We start from the raw sequence: 21,711 nt of genomic DNA, 5'->3' as shown, positions 1-21,711 counted from the left end.
ATTTCCACAAGATTTGCTAAGCTCATTAAGGAATTAAACTCTTTTGTGTTTAGTGTGCAATGTTAAGCATCTATCAGAAGTGGGTCCCTCATAAAGAACCTTTACTGTGCACAAAGGTGTTTCAACTGTACTTTAAACAAGATATTAAAAGACAACTTCCTGAGGTAGACTGCAACGTGTAGTTGGGGAGGAACTAAGCTCTACATTCAGTACACAAAAGCCATTTTCCCATGATGAGGTACTGGGTGCATCTGCTGTAGCATTACAGTACAGATTAGGAGCATGCCTTAAAGACAAATCTCCTGATTGTCCCCACTCACTGTAGTTTGGTTTGCATTATGGAGTGATCTCAGAGCGAGTGAACTGGAGGCCCTTCAGATGAAACTGAATTGGAAGATGCTCCCCAGGAGCACACTTAATACGTTCCAGTAGCAAATGTGCTTTTGATCCATGGGACCAAATTAGAACTACACCCTCCACCCCCAAAACATGCATAGTGTGGCCATCAGTTCATCAGCATGGACTGTTTCACTCTGTAGATCTATTCTTATCAGTACTCATTGATGTAGACAATAGGCACTATGTTCCCTGGTACAAAGCTCTCACTCCCTGCAAGAAGATCCTCTTTATACATTATCCCTGATTCAGAACTGCTGCCCCAAAGATGGCCAAAGTCAGTAAAAACACACCCCAGTCCCAATCAGAAGTTCCAAATGAAACAAATCCTACCATTTTATCAATAATATGAAGGATCTAGAATATAGATGAGGAAGGATATTTTCCTGATTATAGATACATACATGTTCATCATTGCTAAAGGGAGCACAAGGCTGGACCTATTTGTCACATAATATTAATTTTTGTATGGTACACTTATGTACCTGTATCCAAGACAGTTTTATACTAGCTAGCAGCTTGATAACCACAGAGTTCAGTGCAAGATACAGAAAAGGCCAAGTGTTTTTTCTCCTTTAATATAACACATACAGCGCTCTAGTGACATACGCTGCATGACTTTCTACCATGTGATGAACACAAGTGGTCTTCACAGAGGTCTCTCCGCCAAAAGAGTTCTTTTCTATAGGAGAGGGCTAACATCATGAAATTACTGGTACATGAAATAGTCAAAAGTGAATGATCTGAGAATGATCTGAGAACAATATACACATAGCATGTTCTTAGGTGATACTTTGGCATAATCCCATGGAAGCCAATGGAACAGATTACCAATCAAGGTAAATATACTGTTGGCACAAACCAGCATTTTGTCGAAGAATATTCTTCATTCAAAGACTTCTCTTTGAATGAATACTATTTCAAATAGAAAGAGAAACTGTGAACTGCACAAATGTCCTGTGTGTATTTTTAATTGTAATTAAAGTAGCTTATTTTCATGAGTGTATGATTTCTATTAGAAACTGACTCTTTCTAACCTCTGTAGCCATCATATTGACAAAACAAACACAGAGTACCCTGAAATTTGCTGAATACTACTTACATTTGCAGAGGAATCACTTCTAGTTAAGGTAGGGGATCCACCCTGTTTAAAAAAAATGTAAGAGAAAAAATAAAATAGCCTCTGCTTTTGATCATAAACTTAAAAAGAAATATATATTAAACCTTAGAACAGCTCTTCTATGGATTTTTCAGGAAAAAATATCACAATTTGAACTTACCTTACACCTCACTTATTTAACTTTACTTAACTTTCCAAGATGGCCAATAGTCTTTTTTTGGCCTGGAAGACTATAAATCACAAAGAATCATTTTGCATCCACTCATGCCTGATTGCCTAGAAAATAATAACGCTACTCAAAGTTCCGGAATCTCCTTTACATATTACAGGTTGAAGGCCCAAATTCTAATTGCTTTAGAAAGCATTTATTATGCTATTTCATAGTCTCTAAATAATTTCACAAGGACTTTCATAAAAGTACAAATGAGTAGTGGTTGTGACAGACTTTTTCCATTTAGTAAAGATTGGTTTCTGAGGCAACTTTTTATTACCGGCAATTTTGTACTGTTATTATTTCACTTTCCCTTTGTGGTAGTTTTTTTTCCTCAATTAACTCTGCTCTTTAATGCAATCATAAAGAGCTCTGTTCTAGAGGAAAAAATTACTGCTTTTCTGTAGCTTTTTCTTGGAGACCTGGACAGGCTAGATACTTGGGCAGAGAGGAACCTCATGAGGTTCAGTAAGAGGAAGTACAGAGTCCTGCACTTAGGGAGGAATAACTCCATGCACCAGTACAGGCTGGGGGCTGACCTACTGGAAAGCAGCTCTGCGGAGAAGGACCTGGGAGTGCTGGTGGATGACAAGTTGACCATGAGCCAGCAATGTGCCCTTGTGACCAGGAAGGCCAATGGTATCCTGGGGTGCATTGGGAAGAGTGTTGCCAGCAGGTCTGGGGAGGTGATCCTGCCCCTCTACTCAGCCCTGGCAAGGCCTCATCTCGAGTACTATGTCCAGTTCTGGGCTCTCCAGTACAAGAGAGTTTGGAGCTACTGGAGAGAGTCCAGTGTAGGGCTACGAAGATGGTCAGAGGGCTGGAGCACCTGCCCTGTGAGGAACGGCTGTGAGAGCTGGGCCTCTTCAGCCTGGGGAAGAGAAGGCTGAGGGGGGAATCTTATCAGTGTATATAACTATCTGAAGGGAAGATGTCAAGAGGATGGGCTAAACTCTTTTCAGTTGTCCCATGTGACAGGACAAGACGCAACGGGCAGAAATTGAACCACAGGAAGTTACACCTGAATATGAGGAGAAATTTCTTCACTGTGAGAGTGACGGAGCACTGGACCAGGTTGCCCAGAGAGGTTGTGGAGTCTCCTTCTCTGGAGATATTCAAAACTCACCTAGATGCAACCCTGTCTACCATGCTCTAGGTGACCCTGCTTGAGCAGGAAGGTTGGACTAGATGATCTCCTGAGGTCCTTTCCAACCTTACTCATTCTGTGATTCTGTGATATACAAATATTATATGACAACTGAAAATCACTATTCAGTGAATATATGTTGCTGCCAATTGTGGGGGCATTGAATTCTTCATTTTGGCATCATGAGAATTAACTTCTATCCTGCCAGCAATATTTATGCCACCAAAGGAACACTGAGCATAAAATTAACAATACATTCAAATAAAAAAATAATATAATATAGAAATAAATACGTCTGCAGCTAATTTCCCAATTAAATATATAGTAAGAGAAATACATAATGAACAGACAAAACTTACAGAGCTCCCCCCTGAACAATCACATCCACTCTGTAAAGAACACAGAAAATGTGTAAAATCTCAGGAACATAGAACTGAAAAAGACTCTCATTACAACTCAAATTCCTTTCTCTAATATCCTTGGTATCTGAGACATAAAATTACATTCATAACTTCAAGCCTTCTAGAAATTTGCTTTTGTTTTCCTCATCCCCTATAACTATTTCTGTCCTTACCACTTCAATGGTGTAAAATCCTGATTTTATCATCTTCAAATCTGTTATCTGTAATCTTTATCTTGAAAACCCTGCTCACCAGAACAATATAGAAAGTTCTGAGTAGTATTATAGAACAACTTTTTTCTTAAAGGTGCCAGAGCATGTGGACTATATGCACTATTCTTTCATGCTGCAGATGTTATGGAAAACAGTAAAGATGACTTCCAGTGGATGATTATCAGGCGATTTCCACTCTGAGGCAATCAACTGAGAGGTGGCCAGCAGCTCATCATTTGGTGCCTCACTTTTCACATTCAATCTGCATGGAACGGGTAAGGGGCAAAGTATTTAGCACCACGGTGGCTATAGAAGCTCAAATACAACTGCCATCCAGACAGATGGCTACTGTGGCCTCAGGGATCTCTGAATGACACGGAAAAGAAAATAACGGGCTGCTGAGACTTTGGGTGAGAAGGACAGTGGTGAAGGAAAAACATTCAAGGTAAATTGAGAGTGACTGATGTTTGCAATAACTGAATGCTGTGGAAAAAGAAAAGCATACCTGTCCACCAGATTGGCTGCCTCCTGAGGAAGGTGAACCCTGCAAATAGTTATACTTTCATTTAGAAGATCTTTAATTTTGCTATATCTTTTACTATTTTAATTATGTTTGAAAATATCAATGTTGTTAAGAACCTCATTTTATCTACAGAAAGTTTAATGAGGATTTATAAAAGCACAATACCCTAGAAACTTATAATCCTCTCTTGAAATATGTACATTGGAAATAATACAATACTGTGAAGAAAAATTCCCACCTGCCCACCATACTGGCTGCTTCCTGATGAAGATGAGTCCTGAAAAAAATTGAAAACCAATTAACTTCTGTTTCACAAATATTCTTTATATCAAATATTTATTACTTGCATTTGCTGCTTGGTGTTTCATCATCATTAATACATGAATGGTATTTTGACCGCTCTGCTTCCATTTGGACACTTATATAAGGATGTATTAAAAGGTATTTCAGTATCAAATTAATTTTGTTCCAGGATATACAACATGAAGGGTCAAGTTTTGGATAACAGGTACCTTAGGTCAAAAATATAAAGAGTTGGTGTTTACCTGTCGACTGGAGTAACTACCACCTTGAGAAGATGATCCCTGTAATAGGGAGAGCCAGTTTATTTCCATTTAAATGGGTTTCTTGAAATCAAGAGTATGTTAATGAAGTCATATACACACTTATTTTTACTTTTAATTGCTTTAAAAAGATTGTCATTTGATTTCACAAGACACTGATGATGCCACATCAGAAAATTCTAGAAATAGATAAAACAGTTGGCATAATTTACTTGCAGAAGGTCATTTTTTAATACAACAGCCACTTTGAAGGAGAACTGTAAATAATGAATAAAACTGATGCTTACATGTCCACCTGATTGGCCACCTCCTGGTGAATAAAAATCCTGTAAAATACATATTGGAAATACATGAAAAAAATGAAAACAGACCTTCTTTTGTAGTATAGAAATACTAAGATGGAAGATGAACACTCCTTTTTGCCTCTCCTCTCCTTCCTCAATTTTCCATCATGGATTGTTTCAGAACAACAAACAACTTTCTACAAAAATCAGCATATACTTCTTTATGTCTGTCAACAAGTGTTCATTTAATGAAAGATATTCTTTTGGATACAATGATTAAAGAATTCTTATTTCTCCACTAGAATCATTTCCTAGTCTGCCTCATTCTATTCCCAATATAATTAATAAGATGGGGTAAAATGACAGGAAAACGGAAGCCCTTGCAAGTAAGTCAAAGTGCAACAGAGCAAAGGGTTTCAGTTAGAATAAATGCTGGACAAAATAGAATATGGAAGTCTTCTACAATTAGTGCAACGAGTCAAAAGGCTGAAACCTGAACAAGTATGTTGTGGCACTATGCTTTGTAATTGTGAGTTTGACATTCAAGAGCACACTGCAGCGTCAGTTGGGACTTAAAGATAGTCCTGAAACACTTTAACCGTACCCTCTTTCCTTCTGTGCCTTAGCTTGAGCTCTTTCTATCCCACACTGGAATCTGCCACACCAGCTGGAAATGATGTAATTCAGGTCGCTAGCAGCTGCTAGTCCTAACTAGCACTTGGACAGAGACCCAGAGAAGGATTCCCCATGTGAAGAAAGACTGCTTACCGCTCCACTATGCTGGCTGCCAGACGGCGAGGGTGAGGGGGAATCCTATAAAATATTAGAACCCAGTTATTTCATTAAACGTTTCTGTTTCCCTTTTAAGCAAGGATAGAAGACAGAGAAAAATCCTGCTTTGTTTGTATGACTTCTAATTTTCTGACCCTTCCTTACTGGGAAAGCTTAAGACGTAGGCTGTAGGATGAGCAGGATTCTTTCAAGTTCCCTGCTCATTTCTGGAGAAAGGCATTTCTTTATGTGGAAAGGTTCATAGTGGGCCAAAGCTGGCAAGAAAGGGTTGGTTACCAAACCGGACTCTGAAACCATTTAAAAAACAGAAAATTTGAAAAATTAATGGTGATCTGTTTCACCAAGTTAATTTCTATTAAAAATTATGGATATTTGCCATAGAGTAATAAAAGAATGAGATCTCATCTTACTCTACATTACAGTATTACAGGGGAAAACATTAGTCCTTTAAAAGGTGTCCTGGTACACACCAGTGTTGTTATACCCTAGTTTCATATGTCACTGGGTCCTTTTGTAGTAAGATATTTTAGTTTTGTTGTATTAATACCCAGAAGAAAATGTTGATACAGAAACCTTATGAGGAAAATGATAGCATGTAATATTTGTGGCTGAACTGGACACGATGCCTCTTAGTGGAAAATGTTCTGAAGTGCACAGCTATTTTCATAAAAATTTATGGAGATCAATGTCTTGCTAACTAGGACACTGAAAAAGAGACTCTGTAGAAATACAGTTAAAATAGAATCCATTGCTTGAGACTCAGTGAAAATAAGACTTGGAAAGTTTTATAAAAACCTAAACCAAAATTAATGGGAAATATACTTTAGTCAGGAAAATGCATATTCTTAAGCAGAAAAGCTAATAATGCTCATTATACTACATAAAAACAGAGCGTGAATATGCAATATGTGAATGAAGAAACTTGAATCTTCTCACATACCAGGCATTGGAAGAACACAGAGGAAGTGGGTAGAATGTGAACTGGAGATGGAAGGAGGGGAAGTATAGTCTCTGCAGTAGTGATCATAAATGAAGTAGATTTGTAAAAAAGAATAATATGAGATGATTCAGGATCAAACAAGATGTGTTTCAAGAAAATTTGAATTTTAAAATAAATTTGGATGTTAAGAAAAATTAAATTGGAAAATTTTAATCTATGGGAAGAAACAAGAGCCCATATGGGCTACGCTGAGGGTCAGACTAGATGATCTCCAGAGGTCCCTTCCAACCTTACTAATCTATGATTCTATCATACTATATCAGAATAACATCACACAATTTAAATCTTCACATTTTCCTTTAACTTCATCTATAGAAATAATACTTTTTAAAAAAAGTTCTTGAAGCAAACTGCTAAACATCGCAGATGATTAGAAGCTGCTCTGAAGATGCTCCTGAAGATAAGATGAGATATATAAAGATCCAACGTAAGTACCTAAATTTATTAAAAGGAAGTAAATTCTCAGATTGATACACTTGAGAAGAAATGCTTACACTTTCATCAGATTCACCGCCTCCTATGGAAGGTGAATCCTGTAAAAAAATTGAAAAGTATTTATTTTCATAGGAAAATGACTCTTTTTATAAAATCTTACTTGTGGAAAATACAAATAATCAGAAGAGAAACAGTAAGACACTTAGAATTTCCAGTTTTACCTAAAACAGAGAATGTGCAAGAAAAGGGAAAACACATAAGCAAAAAGGAAGCAAAAAAAGACTATCAGTCAATTTGATTTTTTTTCCTGATTCAAATGTTTTTAATGGGGAATGACAGAGAAATAAGATTTGCAAGCAGTTGAGGAAAAGATTGATGACAAACCTGTACTCACAATAGATTAGCTTTGATTTGAACATGAAGATAAAAGAGAGAACAGCATAGCAGAAAACAGCCATAGTATTTATTTAATTTAATTTTATTTAATAATAAAATGTGCAGACATAGTGTGAATGGAAAAGTTTATAGTAAAAACCTAAGTACACATAGCAGGTTCATTGTCACATGAAGGACAAAGCAGAGGATCCATTCTTTATTTAACAACTTATTTATTATAACAAGATGTTAACAATAAACCTAAGTGCATAGAGCACAAGGCTGAATACACCATCAGAGGCGGTATTTAGGACCAGTATGTAAGGACCTTGCTTACGATAGCAAGGAAAAAGAAGGTAGAATGACATAAAAGAGAGGTTTTTTGGTGTAAATGAGAGTGAAAGATAAGACAACCGAGAACTTACTTGTAAAAAAAAAAAAGTGAATGTTAAAAAAAAGTTTTGTAAAACATCTATGTTAAATGGGTAGATAAGATTTAAATCTTGCTCATATTTTTCATTCTTCCTTGTAAGAATGTCAATTGCTGCTTAAGTAGAGTTTTTTTTCTTTCTTTCCTTTTTTTTTTTTTTTTTTTTTAAAAAGATTTTCTTTCAAAACATGCTTTTTGGGGAAACATTTTGGATGAAGTTGATTTGCAAAATAGAACATTCTTTACATTCACAAATCCCATTTTCGATGTTTTCTTTTTATCATCCTGCACTAGAAGTAGTAATAAGATGCATTTTTCTATGAAAAAAGAACCTAGATTATAAGTCTTTCATTTTTAATGAGTAATTTTGTATGACTCTGGATGGTTAAAATACACTGCTAAACAAGAATGACTGGGTAGACAAGGGAAGAGCAGTGGATGTTGTGTACCTTGACTTCAGCAAGGCTTTCGACACTGTCTCCCATAACATCCTCCTAGAGAAGCTCAGGAAGTGTGGGTTAGACAAGTGGACAGTGAGGTGGATTGAGAACTGGCTGAAAGACAGAGCTCAGAGGGTCATCATCAATGGTGTGGAGTCCAGTTGGAGGCCTGTAGCTACTGGAGTTCTCCAGGGCTCAGTCCTGGGGCCAGTCCTGTACAACTTACTCATCAATGACCTGGATGAGGGGACAGAGTGCCTCCTCAGCAAGTTTGCTGATGATACCAAGCTGGTAGGAGTGGCTGGTACACCAGAGGGCTGTGCTGCCATTCAGAGAGATCTGGACAGGCTGCAGACTTGGGCAGAGAGGAACTTCATGAGGTTCAACAAGGGCAAGTGCAGAGTCCTGCACTTAGGAAGGAATAATGCCATGCACCAGTACAGGCTGGGGGCTGACCGTCTGGAAAGCAGCTCTGTGGAGAAGGACCTGGGAGTGCTGGTGGATGACAAGTTGACCATGAGCCAGCAATGTGCCCTTGTGACCAGGAAAGCCAGTGGTATCCTGGGGTGCATTAGGAAGAGTGTTGCCAGTAGGTCAAGGGAGGTGATCCTGCCCCTCTACTCAGCCCTGGCAAGGCCTCATCTCGAGTATTGTGTCTAGTTCTGGGCTCCCCAGTACGAGAGAGAGATGGAGCTACTGGAGAGAGTCCAGCGTAGGGCTACAAAGATGGTCAGAGGGCTGGAGCACCTGCCCTGTGAGGAACGGCTGTGAGAGCTGGGCCTGTTCAGCCTGGGGAAGAGAAGGCTGAGGGGGGATGTATCAATGTGTGTAAGTACCTGAAGGGAGGGTGTCAAGGGGATGGGGACAAACTCTTTTCAGTTGCCTTGTGTGACAGTGACAGGACAAGAGGCAATGGGCAGAAAGTAAACCACAGGAGGTTCCGCCTGAACGTGAGGGGGAATTTCTTCACTGTGAGAGTGACGGAGCACTGGACCAGGTTGCCCAGAGAGGTTGTGGAGTCTCCTTTAGAGATCTTCAAGGCCCACCTGGATGCAACCCTGTCTACCATACTCTAGGTGACCCTGCTGAGCAGGGAGGTTGGACTAGATGATCTCTGGAGGTCCCTTCCAACCTTACTGATTCCACGATTCTAAGACAGAAAGAAGATGGTTTCTACAGAATGATCCTACAATGAGATTTACATCAGTAAATCAGCAGGTAAATTAAATACAAACTTTAAATATAGCATATCCATTCCCCTAGATTTTCAACTGCTTCTGTATAAGTAAGGCATGTAAAGGAAACACCTGAAGTCTTTTTTCTTCTGACTCAGCTAATGTATAAACAATAATTATATGGGGAAGGAAATGTACTAATTAACAGATTGAAGAAGTACATTAGCATAGTAAGCAGGATAGTATCTTTAGTGCATCACCTTCCCTCCATTATGGAAAAATTTGGAGTTGCAAAAAGATAAAAGCAAACAGAAAAAACAGGTTTCTAAAAATAGCAGAAATAAAGAACCTGCAAAACTGGCATAAAGGAACCAACACACTTGGCTTCAGCATTTTATGAGTAAGAGAAGTAATATGTACCTGACCATAAGGTCCACCACTACTGTATGTGGAAGATCCATCCTGTTTAGAAAACATAAATCATTTCCACATTGCAAACGGACATTTCTTTTTGAAAAGCTACCATAGACCAGGCTTCCCATTCAGGGAAGATTAAAGAAATAAGAGGATTTACTCAGTTATCAGTATAGCCATTAAGAAACCCACAGTTATTACCTTGTAAAAGATTAATCTGCATATTAACAAGTGCGATTGTCAATTCACTTTATTTCCACTTTTGAAGAGATCATCTGGCTGATAATTCAAAGCACTGTTGGGGCTGTTAACCTTCATATTTAACGTACAACAAACCATAACCACATTTTACATACTCCCGTGAAAACTTTCAAGTTAGGAGTATATTCAATTTTGCTCCTCAAAAAAAAAAAAAAAAAAAAAAAAAAAAAAAAAAAAAGCAAGCTTAATTGAAATAAAATGAGAGTGAAAATACAGAATATAACTGTATATTTAGGAACCAGATTATTGGCTCTCAGCACCATTACTTCAAGGAGAAAAAGATATATACCTGACCATAGGATTCGCTGCTGCGGTCATAGACAGAAGACCCTCCCTACAGAGAAAACAAAAAATGTCATTATTTTGGTTCTCTAAAGAAATACTTTTTATACTTTTCAGAGGACTTCAGGAACCAAGATAATAGGAATCTGTGTTATCTTACCTGTCCATAAGATCCAGCAGGATAGAAGGAAGGTCCTCCCTATACAGGAAATAAAAAAAGGTTACTGTTTTGTAGTTGCAATGTTCCCGCAGGGAAGATTTTTAGACTGCTCCTGTGGAGAAACAATGAACAGAATATTTACCTGGTTACCAGAGTAAGTGCTGTGTGAAGAACCTGGTGCTCCCTAAAAAGAAAACAGAACCAGCTATTTTCTTGCAAACAAGATGTTTGTTTAAATACTAATGCATCCAATTTCCACTTCTTACCTTTGAGCTGACCTTCACGTTCTATATAAAAACTAAGACCAATACAATTAAAGTAGAAGAAACTTTTTGACAATAATTTTCTTAGCCTTGTTGAAATTTGAAATCCCCAAGGAAGCTGTAGATACCATTCTGTACTGTGCTCTGTCAAACTGCACACCACTAGGTTACAACAGGGCTGATTTAAGTTTGCTGCTTTAAAACACAACTCTCAGGTCCGCAGTTACAATATTTCATTGTAACCAGAGCGTCGGGAATCCAGAAACCAGGGTAGCAGTAGTCTGTGTTACCTTTACAAGGAAGGAAGAACGTTTTACCTGTCCATAAGATCCACCAGGGTAGGAGGAGGGTCCTCCCTGTATGGAAGACAGAATGGGTTACTGCTTTGTAGTTGGCTACTCCTTCAGGAAAGCTTTTAAACAGAACTTCTGAATAGGGTGATTTATCAGAATGTTTACCTGGTTACTAGAGTACGTGCTGTATGAAGAACCTGGGGAGCCCTGAAAGGAAAAATACAGAATAGCTGTTTTCTTGCAAACAAGATCTTAAAGACAGCAAGGTGTCTGATTCGCACTTCAAGCCAATAATGTTGAAGTAGGGGAAATCTTTTGACAATAACATACTTGGCTGACTAAAAGACCTCCCAATGGAAGTTATAGATACAATTTAGCCTTTTCCTCCAATGGATTTCATGCGATAGGTCACGTTATGGTTGATTTGACTTTTGGGTGCTTAATTGTGGTATTTTATAGAAGCTTTTGTATGAGGAGTATAGGAAACAATGTAACAGGAGTCTGTTATCATTACAAGGGGGAAAAAAAAAACAAAAAAACCCACTTACCTGTCCATAAGATCCACCAGGATAGAAGGAAGGTCCTCCCTATACAGGAAATAAAAAAAGGTTACTGTTTTGTAGTTGCAATGTTCCCGCAGGGAAGATTTTTAGACTGCTCCTGTGGAGAAACAATGAACAGAATATTTACCTGGTTACCAGAGTAAGTGCTGTGTGAAGAACCTGGTGCTCCCTAAAAAGAAAACAGAACCAGCTATTTTCTTGCAAACAAGATGTTTGTTTAAATACTAATGCATCCAATTTCCACTTCTTACCTTTGAGCTGACCTTCACGTTCTATATAAAAACTAAGACCAATACAATTAAAGTAGAAGAAACTTTTTGACAATAATTTTCTTAGCCTTGTTGAAATTTGAAATCCCCAAGGAAGCTGTAGATACCATTCTGTACTGTGCTCTGTCAAACTGCACACCACTAGGTTACAACAGGGCTGATTTAAGTTTGCTGCTTTAAAACACAACTCTCAGGTCCGCAGTTACAATATTTCATTGTAACCAAAGCGGCGGGAATCCAGAAACCAGGGTAGCAGTAGTCTGTGTTACCTTTACAAGGAAGGAAGAGTGTTTACCTGTCCATAAGATCCACCAGGGTAGGAGGAGGGTCCTCCCTGTATGGAAGACAGAATGGGTTACTGCTTTGTAGTTGGCTACTCCTTCAGGAAAGCTTTTAAACAGAACTTCTGAATAGGGTGATTTATCAGAATGTTTACCTGGTTACTAGAGTACGTGCTGTATGAAGAACCTGGGGAGCCCTGAAAGGAAAAATACAGAATAGCTGTTTTCTTGCAAACAAGATCTTAAAGACAGCAAGGTGTCTGATTCGCACTTCAAGCCAATAATGTTGAAGTAGGGGAAATCTTTTGACAATAACATACTTGGCTGACTAAAAGACCTCCCAATGGAAGTTATAGATACAATTTAGCCTTTTCCTCCAATGGATTTCATGCGATAGGTCACGTTATGGTTGATTTGACTTTTGGGTGCTTAATTGTGGTATTTTATAGAAGCTTTTGTATGAGGAGTATAGGAAACAATGTAACAGGAGTCTGTTATCATTACAAGGGGAAAAAAACAAACAAACAAACAAAATACCCCACTTACCTGTCCATAAGATCCAGCAGGATAGAAGGAAGGTCCTCCCTATACAGGAAATAAAAAAAGGTTACTGTTTTGTAGTTGCAATGTTCCCGCAGGGAAGATTTTTAGACTGCTCCTGTGGAGAAACAATGAACAGAATATTTACCTGGTTACCAGAGTAAGTGCTGTGTGAAGAACCTGGTGCTCCCTAAAAAGAAAACAGAACCAGCTATTTTCTTGCAAACAAGATGTTTGTTTAAATACTAATGCATCCAATTTCCACTTCTTACCTTTGAGCTGACCTTCACGTTCTATATAAAAACTAAGACCAATACAATTAAAGTAGAAGAAACTTTTTGACAATAATTTTCTTAGCCTTGTTGAAATTTGAAATCCCCAAGGAAGCTGTAGATACCATTCTGTACTGTGCTCTGTCAAACTGCACACCACTAGGTTACAACAGGGCTGATTTAAGTTTGCTGCTTTAAAACACAACTCTCAGGTCCGCAGTTACAATATTTCATTGTAACCAGAGTGTCGGGAATCCAGAAACCAGGGTAGCAGTAGTCTGTGTTACCTTTACAAGGAAGGAAGAACGTTTTACCTGTCCATAAGATCCACCAGGGTAGGAGGAGGGTCCTCCCTGTATGGAAGACAGAATGGGTTACTGCTTTGTAGTTGGCTACTCCTTCAGGAAAGCTTTTAAACAGAACTTCTGAATAGGGTGATTTATCAGAATGTTTACCTGGTTACTAGAGTACGTGCTGTATGAAGAACCTGGGGAGCCCTGAAAGGAAAAATACAGAATAGCTGTTTTCTTGCAAACAGACATTCAAATATAAATGAATCCAATTCTGATTTTTATTCCAAAGGGACATTCCTGTAACCTTTAGAAGAGAATATTTGCAATTTTTGTTGTCAAAGGTGAAAAAACTTTTGGCAGGAACTTTTCTGAAGGGGTTAATGGACCCCTAAAATAAGTTGTACTAGATAGACTCTTTGTTATAGAGAAGGAAAATATTAGTCCCTAATCATATTTTTAAAAATTGTGAAAAAATAGGAATTTTGAAATGTGAATACAGAGTAAGACTTTAGCTCACCACTGAAAGGACTATTTAAAAGCAAATAATATCCATTATTGCTGTCACACTCCCTTTACATAGAAAATAAACAAAATATATTATTCCATAGTTGAATTGTTTCCACAGGGATGATGTTTAGACTGTGCTCTTGTTGTTAGACAAAGTTTAGAGGAAAACTGGAATAACTGCAGTGTGAGGAATCTGAGGATCCATATCAGCGAATATGTTGCTTCCCTTTTCAAACAAGAGGATTTAAATATGAATAGCTTGGGCTCTTAATTTAGAATCCTTTCCAGCTTTGAAGAGACCTTCATGTAACTGATAGCTTTTAAGTTTAGACGAAAGCTTTATGCAGGAGTTTTCCTCACTGGCTGAAGAATCATTATGGAAGACATCTGTCTTTTATGTAAAATTTCAGAATGTTTGTTTATGTATGCATATATATGTATTTCTATAACTACAGAGAGATATACATACAGATTCCATTTTTAAAATACAAGTATAAGAAAAGTAATTTCTCTTAATGTTTAATGATAGCCAAAACTGCAAATTGACCTAGGCATTCAAATATAAAAGCCATATTAACAGTGAAGACAAGTTTTAGCTGTCCATGCAAGGGTGGTGAATTAGTTACCTGACCATAAGATCCACTGTTGCCACCATACACAGATCCACCCTGTTCAGAAAATGAGTCAAGAGATTTTGTAAATGGACAACTCTTTCAGGAAAGATTTTTGTATAAATCTCCCAGCTAAGAAAATATAGATACTGTGAGAAAAACCTGAGGCATGCTGCTAGGGAACAATAAATCTGTTCTTTTTTTTTATAAATAGCCTTGCTTAAATATAATATATATGATGCTCAGTTTATGCTCCTTTTCTAGTTTGAAGGTCATGTAATTAATAATTCAGGACAATATTTTTGAAGTGGAGATTACATTTTTGCACAAATCCAAATCTTCTTAATATGTAGAAAAATCTCTGAGTTGGTGGTAGACTCCATTTTATTTTTTTCTACTTAAAATTTTTAAATTTAGTGTTAGAAATTTTTAAATTTAGTACTAGAAGAATGAGTAATTTAGAAACACATAACACAAAACTTTATGGATAATTTTTGGCTAAGAGCTAATTCTAACTAGATATGGAATTCTTTGATTATACTTAAATAACAGTATGTAGGGCCTTGGTTCATCTTGTGTAGGACAAAGAATCTGTCAGTTGTAGCTAGGGAATTTACATGCTAATCTTAGGCGTTGTTACTGCCATACGTAGAGAATCCAGTCTGAGGAGAAAATAAAAATGAGTCCTGTTTTTAGATCAGACTGTTCCTTCAGAAAAGACTACTGAACTGTACTGCTGGGTGAAGGCAAATATTAGGACTATCAATACCTAGTTTATCCTGAATTAATTCTACCAACTGACACTAACAGAAACTCAAACAGAAAGTTTCTTGTGTATCAAAGAGCATCCATCTGCACTGAGAACTCTTTTTCTAATATGCTCAATTCAGATGTCCTTCCTTTTTCACTTCTTGAAAATTGTTCTTTGATAGTAACTAAATACAAAACATGTTTAACAATACCTCCCCAAATACATAAGCCAAGTTGAACAGTTTACTGTTAAAAAATAAAATTAGTGCAAAAATATAAGCTAAGAACATGAGGGAAAAGGCCCTATTAAGCTAAAGACCTGCATAAAGAAATCCAGCTGTTTCACTGCAAATGAATTTTATATAATATTCATCTGTTATTACTGATATGAACATTATGATCACGTAACAAAAAAGAAAATTTTTTCCTGATGAAATGTCAGTATTAGTTACTACGTAGCCTAGATTATATCTTAAAATAATGTGTAGGTCAGGATTACTTCTCAACCTCAAGGATATGAAAGAGGCAGTTTTTTACCTGACCAAAGTTACTGTTACTATATGTTGAGGTTAACTAGAACATGCTCAGAAACTAGTGATTTCTTTATACAGTTAGTTATTTAAATAGCATGTTATTTTACAGAAATAGTAAATCACAATTCGTTTCTTGTTGAAATTGAAAACAAAAAATACTACACCCTTCAAAAGAGCATGTGTAAATAGAACTTTTTAAAATAGAATAAATAGAATTTTCTAAAATAAGTTTTCAGGCAGAATATAGGTGACTTCAAAATCACTCTTCTCCACATTTTAGAATAGAGACAATTTTAATCTGTATCAGCTGAGAATAAAAGTAATGGGTATCTCACACTTTGTTACTCTAAAATACTTCCAATTATTCAAAATGTAGAATGCTTGTGTTTTATAGGGTAATAAATATGACAGATTTTAGTAAATAATTCATTGGCATATGATTCAAAGATATGCCTATCCCCAGCCTCCCAGCAGCTGCTTTGCACTGCTCCTGTTATAGCTGGAAAGTAAAGGCTAAAAGTGCATTGCACTGACAAAGGAAGAATGTTCACCTGGCTAAAAGCCAGTACAACCATATTGCCCATGTAACTACGTTCTTTGAGATTTTCCTGGCATGGAGGCATTACCTAAGAGAAAAGCTTATGACCAGTCACAGGTCATATAATTGCAATGATTCTCTTTATAGGAAAGGAATCATTTAAATATTAATTTAAGAGATTATCTTTTGAAATACTTATTAAATTTTGATGTTTTAGACACAGCATTTTCTTGTATCAGTGAGAAGTATAACAAACCTAAGTAAACAGTATGCAATTAAATTTGTGGTTACTAAGATTTTATGTACTGTTTTTTTAAAAGCAATGAAGAACTAGTATATGACTGTCAACTCACAAAGCATTTCGATTACCAAGGACAGTTATAGAAAGTTAGTGGTCAATTATTAATTATGCATTTAGAGTTAACTGGAACTCACTGTTCCATTTCATTGTATATATTTCTATCCATTCTAAGGAAATTATCAATGATGTTTAATTTTACCCAAGTGTTCATACTTACTGGATGATTAATTCAAAATACTCAATTATGTAGATGAAAGTATAAATTATGGAAAAAAAAATACCTGTCTAATACCACTGCTTCCATCAGGACAAATGCAACCACCCTGTAGATAAAAAAAAAAAAAAAAAAAAAAAAAAAAAAGAAAGAAAAAGAAAAGGAACAATTATTACTTTGTGAAAGTTTGAATAAAATCTTATTTCAGATGTGAAACTCCGTTTAGGGGAAGAAAGACTGTGGAACTACGCAGAATGGCTGTGACCATTCCTGTACCTAGAAAGAATAAGAATGCAGCACAACTCCATATATTTAGTGTTTGCTTGGGAAATTAGACTGACATTAAAATCTTCTAACGCTATGTCTCAATGACAGGTGAAACATCAGGAGAGAACTATCTGGGAAGTCAAGAGTGCAGAGAATCACCTTGCAACAGTCTCGAGAAATGATTTCAGGGAACCATTCAGATAAAAGTAATTGAAACATAGTAATTTCACTTACAATTTAATGTATAACATTATCAAGCCTACATACAAAATTACAGGACTTAAACTCTGACTCCTGAGTTTAGATTAATTATTGGAAAGCTAATCTAGACAAAAATAGAGAAAATTCTGACCTGGCTACTTGATCCACCACCAGCTGCAATAAATGATCCACCCTGTGAAGAAACCAATCATTTTTATAGACGTATTTTATCAGATATAAAGCTTACCTAATAAAAGAACCTACCTGCATATAACTACTTCATTGCACTAATCAATATTATCTATTCAGTCCTCTTTGCCTGAAATAACTGTGAAAATGTAAATTTAGATGAAGCTTATTAATACAGATAAAACCCATAGAGAATGTATATCAGGAAAACTAATGAAGAGAGCTGCTCACTGGAGCTCCGAGATCTGAACCTGCTCTTGAACTGGACTTCAAACTCTTTGAGAAAGAGGACTATGTTACTGTTATACGCACATAATGCTGGGCATAGTGGGATCCCAGATGTCTAACTGAAGCTGTCAGGCACTACTACAATACAAAATAAAAAAAAATAAAAAAAAATAAAAACCCACTCAAGTTCCACTCTAGATCATTTAACTTTTGGATAACTCCATAATACAGTATACTACTATAGTAGTATGTAAGTTTACTGAACATGAAGAATGGACCTAGTTTTTGAGACAGAAGTACGTATTTGCTAAGTTGTACCTTGTTATCAAATTCTAAATGAAACAGAACTATATATCTGGCCATTGCCGTCACTAGAGTAGGATTGTTTCTAAAACAGATTCTAAAACGATTTCTTTGTAATGAAGTGTTTTCAAAATACAAAAACATTACATAGAGAAATACCTGCAGTGCATACATGCTTAGTGGAGTGAAGGATAGAGGAGACAGCATATTCTGATCCCACTATCATTTTTTACTGCTGTGCAAAATTATAACATTAAGTGGAAAATGCTATCAAATCAAAATAGCACTCTCTTACACGGCTAAGTTAGTGGAACCTCATTTTCAGAAACTGAAATATGATTTACTGAAAAGCTCCTTGCTATGAGATCACCCAGCAGACACTGTTATTACCTGGAGGTTGGTGTGGTTGCTGTATGAAGTAGAAGATTCATTCTGTAGAGAAATGAGAAATTATTCATTTTGCTGTGAGCGTAATCATTAAAAACCATACTTCTATTGAAAAAGAATTGCCTAACCCTAAACAGAATCCTCTGTTACAGAAGTTAAATTCTTACTCTTCTTTTTGGAGGTAATATATCAAGCAGATGTAACATCAGCAGTAGTTCAGAAAAAGTGACAAGTATTTTTTACCTGTACATCATAATCTCTTCTGCTCAAGACATGCGATGTATCCTGTAAAAAAACAAAAAAAATCTTTATTAAGGCATGAAAAGTCTGATATATATGATCAGCTATAGGCCTTTTATTTAAGTGTACTTCTTAGTTATAGCAACTCCAGACCCTTTAATGCATACATTGAATAGTAATACCTTATTATAAAACAAAATGTTAATTGATCATAATTTTTATGGGCTACCGGAGAGTCTTATTTGAAGCTATGCAATACTCTTCTATAACTCCTCCCAACACACCGAGCATAATAAATTATCAAACTTTATTCTTTCTTACTTCATTATTCTATCTTACTTCAGCTAAACATTTTAGCTATCCTCTTTCGATAATACTCTTATAATTTAACTGCTCTCAGTTTGGATCAACTCGGCATGTGCTTCCTGAAGAACAGGGAGTTGAGTTGTCTCTTATCTCATAGCAGGATTTTCATGTGTTTTTTTCATGTATGTACACACTTGCTTTAAAGTAAAATCATTCAAAGAGTAAATGATAGAGCTCCTTTTAATTTTTTTACTTAAAGAGAAAACAAATAAGTAGGTCAAACATAATTAGGGAAAAAATAAGTATAATTAAGACAAAAGTCCTATAAGAAATGGAAAAAAAAGAAATGTTACTTACACGTGCAACAACCACCTTCCTGTTTGAACAACCAGAACTCTGTAAGGGAGCCAGAAGCCAGTTATTGTTTTATAGGTGGAGCAACCAAACAAAATACTTTCATTAAAAACCTATCCAAACTTGTCAAGCTGGCATATGCTGCAACAGGAAAATGATCAGAGCACTCTGACTGACCTCACTTTTACCTGATCACACAGTGCAAAGTATTTGTATTAGAGGTACCTGAAAATAAAAGTACAACTATGACTGATAGACTAGTTTTGGAAAGAGAGAAAGTGTCATTTATTTCCTGAAAACCTCACATAGCATGAATAGTAATCAGAATCAAATTAGTCTACTTCTTCCTATGAAGCCAACTAAAAGTTTGGACCTAACTGCATCACAATACAGACCTAATAAACTGAGAGTCAGTAAGGTACTCCTTTCAGTGTTCTTTTCAGAATTCAGTATGAGATAGTACAAGCATAGAGCAGCTTGCTTACTAAGCTGTGTCTACAAAGCACTCAAAGGATGATTCTAATTTTAAATAAGTTGGTTTCAGTATTGGTAAAGATATAGTAACAAGAGAAAAGAGCTCATGTTAAACTCCTCACCTAATATTAGCCAGTTTCTCAGGAGTTTTGCAGCCTGCCTTTCAGCTATATGCTGCCATGGCTATCATTTTATGAGTAAGAGTCTTAAATTCTTAGGCTATGTTTTTACATTATGACTACTTGATAAGAATTTCCTGCCTAGCAGAGTTTAATGTCTCTCTCAAAATAAATGTTATTGTTTAGAGCACAATCTATGTAATGAACCTGTCTTTTTTTTTTTTTTCCCCTCTCTTTCTTTTTCAAACATAGCACCCTTCTGGTACTCCTCACTTTGTGCGAGTGCTTTAAAGCAAATTCTTTTACAATGATGTCCTGCAACACACCTTGGATAAGAATAACCAAGGGAATAATAGCATATTCCACGGCAAGAGAGGCTGGGACAAGACTCTTAAATAGGACTTGCTGCTGAAGGAATTGTTTTTGCAGAACCTTTCACATTAATGTAGTGCATGTAAGGTAAATACATGCAAAAATGAAAGATGTTTACAGAAGGACTTTAGTATTGCAACGTTTGGTGTAATATTAAAGCAATAAGAAAAACAGGGAAAATAAAGCACTAGAGGATACAGCTAAGAATTGAAGACAAATAGCTAATCACAGAAAGTGACTCTAGATGGCAGTAAAAGAAAAGGAGGCTGTAACGGATGGAAAAAGCTTTTCTGTGAACAGAATAAGAGTATAGGAAATTTTTATTCATTTACACGACAGTATCTTTGTTTGATCACAATCTGTCCATGTTAATCAGTTTCTACTTGCAGGTTAGAATGAAAAATCTTGATGGAAAGAATCTCACGAGAGGTAACTACTACCTTACAACAACACTAGAATATATGCGAATCCAAATTAGAATGAGTAGCAAAAGCCTGAGGCAGCTACTTGCCTCACATATAGTGATAGTTAATTCTCAAATAAGTATCTAGTCAAAGTGCATATACTAGGGTGCCCTTGGTTACTTAAAACTGTGTTGGTATATTGTACTAGAAGTATTGCGCAGTTGTAAGTAATTGTGCAACAACCCAATTGAAGGGACTCAGTACAGAGAAATATCAAATAACTATATTTTTAAATTAATATTATAAAGTGTATGACAAAGCTACACTACAGCTAGAGGCCCACAGGTCTAATGTGGAAGTGTTCAGTTACTAACACTGTCATTAATCATCAGAATCTGAATACTGTAGAAAAGAAAAAGCACTTACTTGACCATTAGCACTATATGTTGTGTCATTCTGGAAAAGAATAAATTATTTCCATCTTTAGGAAATTATTTAAATGTAGTAAGCTTACAGAAACCTGGTTCTTTCTAAGGCTATGTACAGGCATAACAAAATAAATCATATATGCTTAGTCACTCTCATCCTCCACTGCCTTGCATCTTGCCTGTTTAAGTAGATCAAGTTACTCTGAAATTTTACAATTTCACTCTGAAAAGCATTTTACATTTACTTTAACTAGGTACAAATCTAATGAGAAAAGCAGTGGAGTATCTGTCGCTATAACTCTTTTCTTTCCTTCATTATATGTATGTAAAGATTGGACATTTCCTCTCTTGGAAAATTACTGTAAAATTGCATTTTTACATTTTGGGCCAAAATTTCTGTTAGTGCAAAGCCATTGAGATCTTTTTATCCATATTTCATTTTATCAAGTTAAATGCATTTAAAAAAAATCAGAAAATGTAACTGTTATCTCTCACATGACAATTTTCAATAAAACCTCAAATGTTTCAAATGATTGTTGAAATAGCTATTATTATAGTAACTAAGCATTCCTTCTGTGTAATTCTGCTTG

At 36.2% G+C, this 21,711-nt stretch overlaps 1 protein-coding gene across 1 annotated transcript in view; it reads right to left on the bottom strand.

Moving 5' to 3' along the window:
* Positions 1–21,711, bottom strand: part of LOC134143530 (loricrin-like) — a 43,045-nt gene that overhangs the window by 12,450 nt on the left and 8,884 nt on the right. Inside the window, exons 16-43 of the mRNA XM_062581638.1 lie at positions 21,120–21,149; positions 19,328–19,366; positions 18,668–18,709; positions 18,428–18,469; positions 17,469–17,510; positions 16,917–16,958; positions 14,529–14,570; positions 13,558–13,599; positions 13,417–13,455; positions 12,979–13,020; positions 12,837–12,875; positions 12,446–12,487; positions 12,305–12,343; positions 11,868–11,909; positions 11,726–11,764; positions 11,343–11,384; positions 11,202–11,240; positions 10,764–10,805; positions 10,622–10,660; positions 10,469–10,513; positions 9,925–9,966; positions 5,626–5,670; positions 4,861–4,899; positions 4,556–4,594; positions 4,249–4,287; positions 3,993–4,031; positions 3,234–3,263; positions 1,499–1,540 (exon numbers count right to left, since the gene is read on the bottom strand). Of these exons, the coding sequence (XP_062437622.1) occupies positions 1,499–1,540; positions 3,234–3,263; positions 3,993–4,031; positions 4,249–4,287; positions 4,556–4,594; positions 4,861–4,899; positions 5,626–5,670; positions 9,925–9,966; positions 10,469–10,513; positions 10,622–10,660; positions 10,764–10,805; positions 11,202–11,240; positions 11,343–11,384; positions 11,726–11,764; positions 11,868–11,909; positions 12,305–12,343; positions 12,446–12,487; positions 12,837–12,875; positions 12,979–13,020; positions 13,417–13,455; positions 13,558–13,599; positions 14,529–14,570; positions 16,917–16,958; positions 17,469–17,510; positions 18,428–18,469; positions 18,668–18,709; positions 19,328–19,366; positions 21,120–21,149 (1,125 nt within the window). The remainder of the gene's footprint in view (positions 1–1,498; positions 1,541–3,233; positions 3,264–3,992; positions 4,032–4,248; positions 4,288–4,555; positions 4,595–4,860; positions 4,900–5,625; positions 5,671–9,924; positions 9,967–10,468; positions 10,514–10,621; positions 10,661–10,763; positions 10,806–11,201; positions 11,241–11,342; positions 11,385–11,725; positions 11,765–11,867; positions 11,910–12,304; positions 12,344–12,445; positions 12,488–12,836; positions 12,876–12,978; positions 13,021–13,416; positions 13,456–13,557; positions 13,600–14,528; positions 14,571–16,916; positions 16,959–17,468; positions 17,511–18,427; positions 18,470–18,667; positions 18,710–19,327; positions 19,367–21,119; positions 21,150–21,711) is intronic.

This window comes from Rhea pennata, chromosome 8 (assembly GCF_028389875.1).
Source record: "Rhea pennata isolate bPtePen1 chromosome 8, bPtePen1.pri, whole genome shotgun sequence".
Taxonomy (NCBI): Eukaryota; Metazoa; Chordata; class Aves; order Rheiformes; family Rheidae; genus Rhea; species Rhea pennata.
Note: the sequence above shows the minus strand (reverse complement) of the source record. Positions and strands in the feature narration are given on the sequence as shown.